Source organism: Charadrius vociferus, unplaced genomic scaffold (genome assembly GCF_000708025.1).
Source record: "Charadrius vociferus isolate BGI_N301 unplaced genomic scaffold, ASM70802v2 scaffold32, whole genome shotgun sequence".
Classification (NCBI taxonomy): domain Eukaryota; kingdom Metazoa; phylum Chordata; class Aves; order Charadriiformes; family Charadriidae; genus Charadrius; species Charadrius vociferus.
In genome coordinates, this window is record NW_009647856.1 from 7264590 (window position 1) to 7279916 (window position 15327).

The 15327-nt window shown below is 36.8% G+C and overlaps 1 protein-coding gene across 1 annotated transcript in view; it reads left to right on the forward strand.

Annotated features, from left to right (window-relative positions):
• USP6NL (USP6 N-terminal like) overlaps positions 1–15327 on the forward strand; it is a 119606-nt gene that overhangs the window by 85999 nt on the left and 18280 nt on the right. The window contains exons 6-10 of the mRNA XM_009882950.1: positions 448–555; positions 4082–4191; positions 7024–7072; positions 8895–9015; positions 13989–14083. Coding sequence (XP_009881252.1) covers positions 448–555; positions 4082–4191; positions 7024–7072; positions 8895–9015; positions 13989–14083 — 483 coding nt within the window. The remainder of the gene's footprint in view (positions 1–447; positions 556–4081; positions 4192–7023; positions 7073–8894; positions 9016–13988; positions 14084–15327) is intronic.

Genomic DNA, 15327 nt, shown 5'->3' on the forward strand with positions numbered 1-15327 from the left:
TTATAGTGAGTTATTTGTGGCTTGTCCTGAAATATTGTGTTGCTAAGAATCTGGTTTTTTGGGGTCTAAATTACAAAATTTAGAGTAGTCTTTCCAATACTTGTAGAATAAGTGCTGCTCAGCAGAGGTGATGCAATTTTGATAGGCCTTCCTACGTGCTAAAGTCATGGCTTAAAAGCATTTCCTGCACAGAGTGATGTTTTGACCTGTGTGTCCATTTTGTTCCCCGTGCCTCTGCTGATTCCATCAACAGAGGTCTCAGATGGCTTCGCTGGACACTTTCAGTCCCTCAGAAGACACTGGAATGTTTTGTCCCCAGCGGGTCATCTCTTTGCTAGGACAATTGATATAATTGCATTTTTCTCTTTAGCATGTTGCGTGTCACTGTTCCTTTTGTTCAGAGTGTGGTAGATTGTTCTGCATTTATATTTTCTTTTCTTTTAACAGTTTCATAGGAGAATTTATAAAGGAATCCCACTGCAGTTCAGAGGGCAAGTCTGGTCTTTACTACTTGACGTCCCTAAAATGAAAGAAGAAATGAAAGACTTTTATAATGTGAGTCTGCAGAATTTCTACTTAATATTAATTAAAAAAAATTATATACTAAGACTACAGGCTTTATTAAGCTTTTGTTGTTATACAGCGGTGTTGGGGTTTTTTTTAAAAAAAAAAAGGATTAGAAATTGCATTGAACTCTACTGCTTATTTTAGCTAGGAAAAAGGCTATGTATTGAAAAGCACTTTTCCAGCTTATTTTTGGTTCTGTAATTCATGTAATTAATTTGATCTTCTTTCCATTTCTTTTCCAATCCTCAAATACTTGCAAAAGCCCTTCTAAAAGCAAAGCAAAACAAAATAAGAAAAAAAAAATCTGTCCCAATAAGAAGACAGAAACCTCTGAAACTACAGCTGTTTGAGAAATGTCTATTAAGGAAACACCTTTTTAGCTGAATATCAGTAAGAGGAGTTCCAGTATTCTGGAGGGGATGGAGGTTGGTGCCTTAATCTCGTAAATGCTAGAACAAGCTGGCTATCTTTGTGCCATCTCATCTCCAAGTGAAGTTTAGGTATCCCTTACAAAGCACTGTCTGATTACTTCATTGTGTTCTCAGAGGTGCAACCAATGACCGGATGTTAACCCTGCAAAATTCTACAGGCATAAATCGACTGCTTAAGCGTATATCCTACTTCGAATATAAAGAAAATAGGTGTGTGTTACACTCCCCGCCACCCCTCCCACCCCCCTCCCAGTCCCTGTGCTTACCCTGAGTGGCAGTTGAAGCAACCTCTGAATTATTGTAGTTACATTCCTCTACATGTTTACCTTACTAACTCTGCTTTTCCTGTGGGTGTGAATACAGCTGATGGCCATCAGAGCTAAAATTCAAACCCAAGAGTGGAGAAGGAGGTTCATGTGCAAGCTAGTAAGTTAGGCAGAAGGGGCATCTAATCCTTTAAAATTGTCTTTTCCTCTCTGTCTCTCTTAATCTGCTAAAGGATTATAGGGAGAGTTTAGCTAACAAAGGCAGTTTAGTATTATAGACTGTTTGAATTTTTCCCCACAGGTATTTATATGTTCACTGTCTTTTAAACAAATAATGTCCAGAGTTTCAAGAAAACCTCTTGCTTGTTTGGTTTTGGTATTTTCTAATAGGACTTTTTTGGAGCTGAGAGTTTGGATCTGAGTAGACAAGGAATCTTGTAAGGTCATGAAAGAAGATTGATGTTGGCATTGATGTTATCTAAATTTTGGTGTCTGTGATCTTCGTCTTAAATTATTTATTGCTCTTTAGTCTGACAGGCTGCTCTTTCTGACTATTACATTTTGTTTAACTTTGTCAGTAAGACTAGTGGCAGATCCAAAAGGGATAAAACAGAGTTCATAAAATCATAGAATCACAGGATGGTTTGGGTGGGAAGGGCCCTTAAAGATCATCTAGTTCCAACCCCCCTGCCATGGGCAGGGACACCTCCCACCAGCCCAGGTTGCTCAAAGCCCCATCCAGCCTGGCCTTGAACACCTCCAAGGATGGGATATCCGTAACTTCCCTGGGCAATTTGTTCCAGTGTTTCGCCACCCTCAAAGTGAAAAATTTCTTCCCAATATCCATTCTAAATCTCCCCTCTTCCAGTTTGAAGCCATTATCCCTTGTCCTATCACTATATGCCCTTGTAAAAAGTCCTTCTCCAGCCTTGTGGGTGCCCTTCAGATACTGGAAGGCTGCTATAAGGTCTCCCTGGAGCCTTCTCTTCTCCAGGCTGAACAACCCCAACTCTCTCGGCCTGTCCTCATAGGAGAGGTGCTCCAGCCCTCAGATCATCTTCGGGGCCTCCTCTGGACCTGCTCCCACGGGTCCATGTCCTTCTTATGTTGTGGACTCAGAGCTGGACACAATATTCCAGGTGGGGTCTCATGAGAGTGCAGAATCGCCTCTCTCTACCTGCTGGCCATGCTTCTTTTGTTTTGCTGAATAATGTAGTTGTGGGAAAGACTACTGAGTAAAACTAGAAGCATTTAAAATGGGTGAATTCTTCTTCGGAAGTGATTAATGCCATCTAATGCTCAATGCAAACCAAAAAAATTGTCTGTGGTTCAGATATAGAAATAGAAAGAGTTTCTTCCCTCATTAGCCTAGCTTGTTTATTTGCAATAAGCTTATATTACTACTCTCCATTTTTCCCATTTCCTGAAGTGATATTAACACTCCTCATTACAAGTATCACTTACAAATTGCACACCTTAAATTAGAATGAAAATACGCACTTTGCTGTAGGTCAAACGGCTTCTTTCAGTTCTCTGTGCAGGGCAATTACCAGTTCTTAATCTTCTGTCCTTTCCATTTCTCAACCTCTAGGTATCCTTTCTTTTCACTCACGCTAGAGGCTCCCACCGATAGCAAGAACTCAGGGTGGTTCTTTTCCTGTATTCCAACAAATCATAGGCTGTGGGTCGTCGTGTCACCTTAAAACTCTAAATTTTCTCTTCTTTTCTTTCTGTCTGGGAGATAAATCATTCTGGATGTTAGTACTTTAAATTATACTGAAAGGTGCACAGAGCTGAGACTGGTTAGTGTTGTGCTGGTTAATGGCTGCTATCAGGTTGTTCAATGACTGACAGGTAATTCCCAAGTTGTCTGAGGCTTCTGGTTGTATTCAACAGACTGAATGGATGTTATTGTTCCCTGTTTGATCTCTTTGTTTTTCTCATTTTTGTCCTCAAACCTTTGTGTTTTCTTGCAACCAGAATCCGTAGAGTTCTGCCTTTTGGTTGTCAGGGGTATTCTCTAATAATGCCTGCTCAAATGTAATGTTTTGAAAATACCATGTTGAATCCAGGTAGAAATGTCATGCAGACTCAACTTTTAGGGACAGAAGTGAGAATGAATGAATGTCAAGAGAAAATTCTTTTAAGTGCCACCTTATTTTTCGCAGTCTAACCTGTGCAGGCTTCCTGAGTATTCAACTGCAAAATTGGATTTAATTATAAAACATTAAAGCAAGTACTAAAGTAGAGGTATTCTACAACTAAATTAGATTAGAATGGAAGGACAGAGGAAATGACTAGAGAAATGTCCATTATCTGTACTTAGCTGCTTAGCTGCCAGTTATTACCTATTACTTCTGCTTAGAGAAAAAAGCAGAAAAAGTATGAAACCCACACTAAATCGTTTGCTAGGAGTCCAGTCTGGAGCACTTGCATCTTAGTTTCTTGTTCCTGACTAGTAAAATCCCTTTTCTGTCACACAGTGGTGTGCCTACCTGAGAAATGGCAATTAGAAATTTGAAATGCTGAAACATAGCCTTGAATATGGGTAGTGAGAGGTGTGTCACAAAAATGTGTATTATGTGATCAGTCTTTTTACATCTATACTCTGTGAATGTGTCTGACTCTGTAGAATTTATATATGTATATGCATATTTTAGAAGTTAAAATTGGTAGCTTGTGAGTTGCTATTCTATAGTAAGTGTTTTAAATCACGAAATGGGGAATACTTCAACTTAGGTGTGCAGTCAGGCAGGTTTCTGCTATTTTAGAGTTCATAATTTTAAACTTAATTTCTGTTCTTTACTGTTTTTCCAGAAATTGAAGTGTCAAGCACGAGGGTCTTCACCAGATATTAGGCAAATTGATCTTGATGTAAATCGAACATATAGAGATCATATCATGTTTCGAGACAGATACGGTGTTAAGTAAGTAAATGAAAAGGTTTGGTTTTGTTTGTCTTAAAACTAGCTTCCAATCTGCCTCAAGCCTCTTTGACCTCTGCAAGAATATTGAATGCAAGCTCCAGACTTTCAAAGCAGGATTGTCTATGCGCAATGATGTAATTAGCATTACTGCTGCAAAATCAGACGGTCACTTCCGACCAGCAAGTTTTCCCTCACTACAAGGTGATCAGCAGCATTCCAAAGGAAACCGTTTCTAAACTGTTCTTATCTTGTTTCATGCTTAATAAAAACAGTCTCAGATATTGTAGATGCAAAAGCATGGGAATTCCAAGCTAATAAATAAATTAAGATTTATTACCCAATTATTTTATTTAACTGTGTTTTCAAAAACAAAATAAATTTTTGCATCTCTAATAACTTCTGTCTTCCCAGAGATTTTAGCCTTACTCTGGATTTTGCATTCCTCTTCTAGTATCTAATTCAGAACCAAATAAGGCAGTATTTTAGATGTGAGCATTTAATTATTTACAAATGGATGCCTTAATGCTTTTGGATTTCTTTAAAATGTTGGGGGGTTTGTGGGGTTTTTTGTTTGTTTTTTTTATTTACTGTCATTGGATGAGGAATATTAGGCTGCTGTCATCTTTAAAAATGCTTAATAGCGAAATAAGTGGTGATAAAAACATCAGCATTGTTGCTAGCTTGCAGCATCAGCACCCTGCTGAGATGAAGAGGGTATTTTTTTCCCTTCTGTGAATGTATTAGTTCATTTTTTAATCTCCTTTTCTTTCCAAGGCATATTCTACGGTAGCCTGCTCTTTTCAAAAAGCAATACTCAGAGCTGTGTACTTCAATGTGATAATAAAGCAAACATTTTCTTATACTATTTTTCTAGGTATTTTGTGGACAAATTCTAAATGTGGGGAATTTCTCTGATGGCTGCAACACAGGACAGAGTATGAAGCAGAAATTCCCAAGCTGAGAGCTATTCTGTGCAGCCACTGTAGTTTAGATATTTGTGCGGTGCGATCTATACTTGAGCTGACGTGCTTTGCCTCTCAGTCGTACTGACACGGTGCCATACAAAAATGGCTCTGTTGCTTCTGGGCCTCAGTTTTTATGCACACATTTCAGGTGTTAGCAGAAGCTTGCTACCCCATCAGTTTGGGGTTAACACAAGCAGAGCCAGCTCCAGTCCCTGTAACTGTGCTGTAAGCGTGCCCGCAGAGTCCACAGGAAAGCCTTTGGCTGCATAAAGCAATTTCACACTTGGAATAGATCTTGGAATTACTGTACATATATTATGCATTTCCAGTGATGCCTCGATGAAAAATTCAGAAATCATTTCACATAGCAGTGAAATAAAGTCCCCCTGGTAAATCAGTAGCTTGTTTGACTTTTAAGTAGACCGTACATCTTTGAAGGTTCATTCTTTTACAGGTCTTTAGTGGTATAATCTAGTGTAAATAGTACTAAAATTACCATTATTTTATAGATCTTACTGTGAATTAGACTGAGCTCTTATGTTGAGTTTCTTCTCATGGTCAACTGAAGATATAAAAAGTTCCTGTGTACATTTGGGACCTTTTAGTTTGTCCTTGTAAAATAAGACTCCAGCTTAATATCTAGTACTTTAACTTACGCTTTACTTTGGTTACTGAAGAATAGCTGAGCTTCAGTTCTGCAAGAGGGCAAACAAAAATGCCATAATCTAGATGTTTTGGCAAAATTATCCAAGTATGCATCCTTTTCCCAATAGAAAATAAACAGCTTTTTGCTTATGCTTTCTTTTTTTAACCTGCTAATATCTATTTTTCTGCATTTGATTAGTGACAGACAGAGGGAATTCCAGTGGACACAAAAAGGACAGTGTACAAAACTCAGCAGTTAAATTTTAGCTGGTTTAGTTGTAAATGAAAGTAGGCATTCAGATTTCCAAATTCTGTCCCCAACAAATCCCCAAAAAAGTAGGTGTGAGTTTAAAAATTCATTATGAGAGCTCTCCACCAATACTTTGATATTCCAATTTGAGAAGAGCAGAGTTTTGTTTTGGTTGTGTGGTTTGTTGTTTCTTGTTTTCTTGCTGGTTGTTTTTTTGGTTGTGGTTTTTTTTTTTTTTTTTTTTTGGTCTTACTACCTTCACAAGTTAGACTGTTTTTACAGAAAGTGACGGACCTATAGAAAGCTCTTTGTAATTCTGACTCTGAAGTATGTGGAGATCAGTGCGCTCTGGAGGATTGAGCATAGGATGCTGAGTCAGAGTTACTATTGTTTTTCTTCAGTTTGGCAGTAGAAGTCACTAAAGCAGCCTTCAATTTGGGTGCCAAGATTAAGACACCTTTGTGGCTGCTGCGTGTATTTCAGCTCTCTTACATCTCTGAAATTAGTGACAGCTGTTAGTGTTCTGCAAGCACAGAAGTCAGATCTGGGGTGTTTAAAGTTTGGTATTCAGAATAAATCAGTGTTTGAAAAGTAGCCCATCCTATGTTGTAAAAATGATGATCTAACACCATTGCCTTCTCACAGTATTATAAGTATTTTTTGAAACATTTCAACATGTAAAACATCAGAAAAGTGCTAAATACAATGTTGGTTTGAAATCAGAAGAGCATATCATTATAAGTATTTTTTGAAACCTGTGAATTCTGTGAATTCTGTGAAAGTGCTAAATACAATGTTGGTTTGAAATCAGAAGAGCATATCATTGTAAAGTGGGGCTTGTCCTGTTCTTGCATGTGAGACAAGTTAAATTGGGCAAACACGTTTCCAAAACACAATTCCCCACTTTTATGTTTTTCTGTTTTACAAAAGGCGATATTATATTATTTTTCTTTTCTGCTCTTATTTCTCCAGGCAACAATCTTTATTCCATGTTTTAGCTGCATATTCCATATATAATACGGTAAGTTGTGTACCTTCACACTTAAAAGTATCTTCTTTCTCCCTAAAAAACCCAAACCAAACATTTCAGAGACATTTGGAAGTATGTAGAAATACATTATTTGTTTGTTGACATGTTTTGAGCTGAAGTTAAAATAAAACAAAGCATCTTGTTTATGAGTATCTTACTGGGCAGACTGAACTGTGCAAACAATTTGACTGAAACTAAGTATTGTATCTAATAAGAATAATGAATTTGTGCTCTAGTGGAGTTTTATACTACTGGTATTTTCCCCCCATTATATTATATACCTCCCATTAAGATCATTTGAGTGCTGGGAGGGAAAACACCCTGCAGAAAGATGAACGCTGGAGTAAACAGGCATATTTTTTAACCTGGAGGGTTCTAATAAACAGAAAATGCTTTTAAAGGTTGCATCTTCTTTACTTAAGCCCTCTTTTAGGTATGCTCCAATATATGTGTTTAAGTACATTCCTCTGCTAAACTTGGTGAGGATTTCTTTAACCCTGACTGAACCATGACAGTGGGGTTTCTAGACTATATCATATGGGTTAGAAACTTATGTATTTTGTAATGTCTTCTGGCTGCATGCTAAAACTAGAAACAGCAGAAATGCTATTGTGTCCACATTTAACTGTGGTTCTAACATGCTATCCCCTCATTCCTTGTGCCCGTTTTGATAATTTTTGTACTTTCATTTTTCATCCATCGGCAGCTGCCTAGAATTCAATGTAAAAATACATAAGGTTAAGAAGAAGAAAGTGCATTTAAGCAGTTCCTCTTATCACTTTGTTTAGTTTTTGAAGTTCTGTTTTGGTTTCTGTCTTCTCACAATTGTTGGCCCATAGAAGAAATTACAATGCTGGAATTTGTTGTCTTTGACTTGATATGTTGTCATAAACTTTTTGTTGTAAGCAGCCTTGACATGCTGAGAAATAAAGCTCTGAAAGAAACTTTATATATCTCCTGTACATCATCGGACTAAATCTTCAAGTTGCATGAAAAATATTGTTTAAAATCAATTGTTAAAAGTGTAACGGTGGGAATACTGCAGTGAGGTTTTTATTTTGCACTTTTGTTGTTGCATTTTTCCTCTTAATATGTAGCAGTTCTTATGCTTTGGTTTTCTCTCTAGAACAAAGTTCTGCTAAGAACTTGTAAACCTGAAAAAGCTTATCTAACAATTAAGTCATTGTCATTACAAATATTTTACCAGTTAGATTATCTGAGCAGCTAAATGATAGTGACAGTTGGTTCCTGCCATAAAAGTCAAAATTAATAGCAGAGGAAACACTCAAGTTCAATTTTGGAACAATAAAATGTTTTTCTTCTGGTTTATTAGATTTGCTTGCTACGGGCTGTTAAACTTGAGCATGTTTGTAGTTATAGGTCACTCTTGAAAAGTCATATCAGTTTATCAGATGTTGCCCTGACCGTAAAGTGAAATAAAGCAAGACCCCCTCCCCACAAAGAAAAAAAAAAAAGCAAACCCAAACAAATTAAAACTAAAAGGAAAACACATCTATTTGGAGAATAAGATGATAGAGTTACTTGAAATTATTAGTACTGGCAAGGATTTTGTGCATCAGTAGAGAGTTCTAATGAACAATCAGGACTTCCAGTTTACTTTTCAGCTGGGGGGTTGTGCAACATCCTGTTTAACTGTTTAATTACTAAGTGTGTTTGGTGGTGCCATAATTAGGGAATTTATGCCATCAGGGCAGGCATCCTCATTCCTCCCCTAGCTGAAGGAAAAACTAGCAGCTTATGGTGATGAGGCTTTTGTTTTCAGCATTTAATACTTTCACTCTCTGATTTTCAGGAAGTTGGATACTGTCAGGGAATGAGCCAGATCACAGCTTTACTCCTTATGTACATGAATGAAGAAGATGCCTTCTGGGCCTTGGTGAAACTTCTCTCTGGTCCAAAGCATGCTATGCATGGTATGGAGTTTCATGTCACTTAGTATATATTAGGTTTCAACCTGCCTTATTTAAGTTGTAAATTATTTGAAAATGGAACTATGCTGTTCTGTCTGTATAGTCAAAATAAGATATAATAGGAGCTTTATACTGGGGGGGCATTGGATGTTGCTGGAGCTCACCCATAATTGTAAGCAGTAGGTTTTATATGTGATATCTTTCAAATAGTTCTTAATGAAAATCAGATGTTTTCTTTCCTCTTAATCTCTCGGGGAATGTAACTAATTGAAAGCTGGTTACGTAGACATCTATATAGTAAGAAAATAGTAGTGGAAACCTAATACAGAATGTGTTTAATATTGCAGCTGTGCTGTCATTTGGCATAACATGAATCCACATTAAAAAATGGACCTGTATTTAGGCATTAACTTTGGGTTTCTTGGTTTTATCTCTGCCTTGCAACGGCATTTCCTGCCCTCATGGTCTTGTTAGTTTTATGTTATTGATTGTTCTCTCTTTCCATGCCAAATGTAGTGTGATCTATGCATATTCCATAGCTCTTGATATGGAACAACTCCAGGAATTCCAGCATCTTTTGTAGATGTTAGTGATGTGGTGATTCAGAAAAGCTGTAGTTCTTGGAAGCTTGAAAATATAAATATTATCTAGAACTTAGGCTTTTCAGCAAATTTCCAACAGGCTCTAGCTCCTTTTCCCTGCTTAAGAATTTCTCATACTGTGATATCTTCCTTCCCTGGCTTTTCAGTTTTCCTGGTTGTTCTCCACCTCCAAGACGAAGTGCTAGTTGGCCATTTTTCTTTTATACTTCTGCAAAGCTATTGCCTTTAAAGAAAAAAAAGTGCGATCTGATGTGAGGATCAGTGTCATAAGTGAAATTTTGAATTCATCAAGAGTCAAAGACTTGCTTGGAGCTTTATATAATGATAACAGACTAAAAGCATCTTATCACAAATCTTAATAATAATCAGAGCTATGTGACTACAAGTCTGCAAGTACAACTGTGTAGAACGTTGAGCTCCTCAAAGGTCATAGAAAGTTTTAGATGTTTTGGGGAGTAAGTCTAAATCAACTCATATACCAAATCATTTGATCTGGTTTTGATATGTGGGATACGTATTTTGATATGGTTTTGATATTATGCATAGGCATTGTTGACTTTTTGAGATGCTGTAGACTGTTAAACAGGTTTTTAAAACTTTTCCCAGATGTTATGTCTTAGTGTTTTGTCCGTATCATCTTTTTTTTAAAACAGGAAAGAGTCCTAACCTTGGAATGTGATGGTAATGGAAAACTCTTAACATTAATTTCTCAGGCTGATTTTTGTAGTCACCATTTGAACTTGCTGTGATGAACAAGAGGGTTCATCTGGTAGCTGGTGATGGACTTACACAGGCAGATGTGTTGCTTGTGCACATACTGGAGTCAGCGCACTGCCTGCGCAACTGTTACCGGATACCCCATTCAGACCTTCCTCTCTCCCTCCTTCGTTCCTTCCCTTCTCCTTTCCACCCCAAGTTACAGGGCACACACCTGTCAAGTGATTAGAAGGGGAAGGAGGGATCTTTGAGTAGCCCAAGAGGCTTGATGAGTTCCTCTACAGGGCATACGAACCATCGTGCCACAGGTTTATACGCACATTGAAGCTGTCTTGGCAATATCTGTTAAGGAAGTTTGCATTTATAGATATGCTGACAAAACCTGGACTCAAATGTTCCAAATTTATCGTTTAATAAATGCTACCAACCTAATCAAAGGTCCTGCTTTCAGCTGATTGGACCAGATAGTCTCCAGAAGTCCATTCCAAGCTAGATTTCCTATGATTCTTTGAATGTCTATGTTTTAAATGGGTTTATGCCACAGTACAGCATTGCTGTAAATACCACGGTCAATTCTGGAAGGGAAGCTTTAAAACTGACTTAACTGATGCCATATAACTGTTTGTACTTTTTCTGTGGTGTTCTTTGAGGAAAGTAGTTTCAAGCACTGTTCGCCAACTCTTTAGAACTGAAATGATTTAGGCTTTAAATTGCTGATATTTATGAATGAAAACTTTTATAATTACACTTGATGCCACTGACCATCAGACGGTTCTCTGAAATGAGCATCTGTCTATGGAAATTCTATGGATGGGCTGAGTAACTCAATTAGAACCATATTGACAAGAGTAGGATGGTTAAAAGTTCCTCCCCATAGACAAGGTTTTTCATCTGTTTTTCCGTTATACTGGTGATCTGGAAACCTGGAATGCTTTTTGAGTGTCTCAGATGCATAGCCAGACTAATTTCTAGCATAACACCACTTGAAATCAAGGGATGAATTTGGCCTCTCTGGTGTTTCATATTGTGTGGATGATCTGAAGTCTCTAAATGATAAAATACAATCCATTTTTTTTTTAAAGCTTTTTCTGTTGGTCTTTCTATAGTCTTAAAAATTCAAGATAATGAGTTCATATATATATAAATTGAAAGAACAACTTTCCGTGGAAGAAGAACCTATGAATGTGATTGATTGCTAATTAGCTTTGCTGTAGTCATTCGTTGTTTACATGAAGAAAAAACCCAAACACCTCGCCTATATTAGTAATATTTCCTAATATGCAACCTGACATCTGACAGAATGTGCACTTGTATCTATGAAATACTAAACCTGTGCGAATCTGAGATAGTAAATCTTGTGACTTGGTGACCATGCACTGAATTACAGAATTGGTAACTAGAAAGAGTTTTCTTTTTTTTTTTGGTTTGGGACTTTTTTTGGTGATTTTTTTTTTTTTTTTTTTTTTTTTTTAAGTGATGTGTTCTGTGGGCCTACACTTGTTCTTCCAGTTTCCATACTGCCTATCGTTTACAAGGAAAAGCTGTTGTGGGTTTGTTTTTTTTTTTTTGTAGCCTTTTTTAATCCTGAAAGTATGGAATTGCTGTACCAGACCTGTTTAACCCAGCGTCTTGTCTGATAGTGACCAGCAACAGATGCTCAGTGAAGTGTCTGAGAACAAGGCAATCAAAGATCAACACCTCCTGAAAAATGTATTGGAGGCTGAAAGAATTTCTGGAGGAGCTTCTTGAGATGAAAATTTGTTTGCCTTTAGTAGTCTCCAGTAGTCTTATTTTCCTTAAAAAATTCATTATGTTTGACTACAGATTGTGTTCTTCCATATTTGGGGTTGTTTTGGCTCTGCCACATGGTTGTGTCTCAATGATGTCCTCCAGATTTTGCCTTAGAGAAGACAGTGAGCGTTCATAACCTGTTCACCACTGGCACTTGGTAGTATTTCCCATCAGCTGTTTCTTTACAGCAGGCTGATCAGATGTAGCATTTTAATCTGCTCTTGACACAGAAGTGGTTGTATAGTTTGATAATTTCTGTGACTTCTTGCCTTTTCCATATTTTCCAATACTCTTTCAGGGTGGCTAGGACTTGACTCATTGTTCACAGTGTGGACACACATGTCAAATAGCTTATGTCCCAGCATAAACTCCTATGCAACTTCATGGGTGAAGCCTTTTTGTCTTTTTATTTTACTATCTTTTAACTCTTTGGTTTAGCTGCTTCAGGAGATGGACTGAAGAGATGAAGCTGCTTTGTTGACAGAACCTATTAAGTACCTTTGGAAAGTCTAATAGGCAATATCCACTGCTCTCTGTGTCTACATGCTCACTAATTTCTTCAAGAAAGCCCAGTAGATTTAAGAGACATGACCTGTATGTGTAAAAACTGTGTTGCTTCTTCTCTGGCACGTTGCATCCATTTGGATGTCTGCTTACCACAACTTTATTATGGTTTCTCTCGGTTTCCTCGCTGGCTATTGGCCTTAATATTGGACCAATATTGGACTGAAAACCAGTTTAAGAAAAGCTGACAGCCACTTTCCAGGCTCCTGGTATTTTGAGCAAGAGGTTTCACAGAATTGATATTTCACCTCGTTGATCTTTGAGTTCTTTTGGAACCGTTTAGTGTTCTGACTTGGGAACCTCCCCAGTGTCTTCCATGCAAAAAATGAACTTTCTCTTAGTCTTGACTTTATCTTCTCTGAGGACTTCTGAAAATCTTCACAGACTGTTGAACCTACAAATTCTCCGTCAGGCTTTCTACTTCCAAGGTGTTTTAAAATAGATCTATTAGTATTTTTTAATGTCTTTTGTAAGTTGTTTTTTTTTTTTTGGGGGGGGGAGGCTTGTTTTTCACATTTTTATCCTGCCAACGTTTGATCATCCCTGGTTATCTGATCTGAACACAGCTTCGGCTTTTTGAAGCATCTTCTTTGAATGGTTTCTTTTCCTGCTGTGTAGCTGTACTACCTTTCCTTTACATTTAAAGTTTTTTGGCTAGTATTACGTGTTGGCTCTGTGCTTTTATTTAACTGTGCTGATAACTCAATTGGAAGGGGATCTTAGTGCTTTCCTTTTCCAGTGTATGATCACTGAAACCATTCAAGATTTTTAAGGTACTTAAGTTTCAGTTGTGCGAGCTTATAATCTTTACTTTATACTATATATTCATATTTGTCTTGGTAGAATATCCCTCTTCTCTTTTTTTTTTTTTTTATGGTCTTCAGTGTTGACAGTCCTAGTAGCTGCTTATGCTGTTTGCCTTTCTATCCTGAATTTGCTAGGCATAATTCAGATTTATGTCTTTTTGCTTTTAAAGGTTTTAGTTGATGTGCATTGTGGTTTTTTGTTTTGCTTTTTTAAAGAATAGTTATAAATTTGGTTTCCTAAGGATCGTATAGTGGGTAGACTAACGTAGGATTGATGGATCTGCTGTCATCTACCATTACTAATCTAATAGTCACTAAGGGAACGTATTGATAGGACTGTGTGCATATCCGTGTTTGTACATCGTAATATTGCTATGAATATCTGTTCAGATCCAATGGTCTTATAGAAGGATAATGTTATCAGAGCGCTGAATGCCTTTTTTAATGTCATTTTTATAGTACATACACCTGTTACATGGTCAACTTCTTTTCTTAGGTTTTTTTATTCCTGGTTTTCCAAAACTGTTGAGGTTTCAAGAACATCATGACAAAATACTCAAAAAATTTTTATCCAAACTTAAGCAGCACTTGGTAAGTATTAATATCATAATAAAAGCAATACTAATTTACAGCTTGCTACCTTGTTTCAATTCAGGTTAACCCACTAGGTTAAGAATGTCTCAAACATAAAAAAAAAAATAAAATAAATGCAAAGCTCAAAGAGGCAGAAGTGCTGTTGTTTGATAGACAGAGTTATGGTGCACCTTGGCAGAGTTATGGTAAAATTGGATCCTAAGAGTAATTAAATTGTGTGTCTGTCTCACTTTGACCTCTGAGTTAAGGAAAATGTGTGGTCCTTCTACTTGGCCTTGTGCAAACTGCTCTTTAGCAAGCTGATGTTAAAACATTTTATTGAGGGTTTATTGTTTGTAAAGCTTTGTGGCTCATCTCTGGACAGAGGTGACTTTGCAACCAAGCAGTTTTAATCTCTGTTTAAAAAGTAACCTTTATAAGAGGAGTTAATGGTCCTTCTAAAATTTGCACATACTCAGTAGTATCTTCACGAAGCTAAATGCTGAGTGTTATCTCTTCTAATGCTCTTAAATAAGAAATAACGCGCTCTTTATTCTTTTGCTAATATTGGCTGTATTTATTCTAAGGAACAATTAATTTTTCTAATGGGAGAAAAATGCCCTTCCAATAGTCATCAAGAATTTTCTTTTACAATCCCATTGGTTCTGCCAGAATCCATCTCCAAGTTTTAAAAGGTAGTGTAAGAGATACTTAGTTGCAGAAATGTCTTTTCAGAGTGATAGCTCCTTACAAACATTACCTTGCCAGGACTATATTGTTTTCTGGTTAGTACGTTTATCTCTTTAGAAAAAGAAAAAAGACAATTTGGCATCAGACTAGCACCTCTGCAATGATGAATTGCACCTAATGTTTGCTTGTTGTATTATAAAATAGAATTTAATGTCTTTTTTTTAACAACATGCTGTAAGATCTGCTTATAGCATGGAATTAAGTAGCTCTGGTTAGGAAAAAAACACTCTTATGTTAAAAGGCCAAGTCAAAGTTAGTCGGGCAAGATGATCTTGTCATATTTAAAAAAAAAAATAAAAGCAAGACTAACTTGGCTCTGAAATGAAAGTTGTAGATTTGATTATTACAGTACCTGCAAGATGATGATTCTTATTTAAAATTTTATCTTATTCTCATTTTTGAGATTGTCCTGTTTCAGGAACAAAATACAGAATAATCCCAAGAAGATTGAGTGGTTTTAACAATAAATGTTAAAAGGCCCTTATACTTCCTAAAAAAATAAAAATAATTAT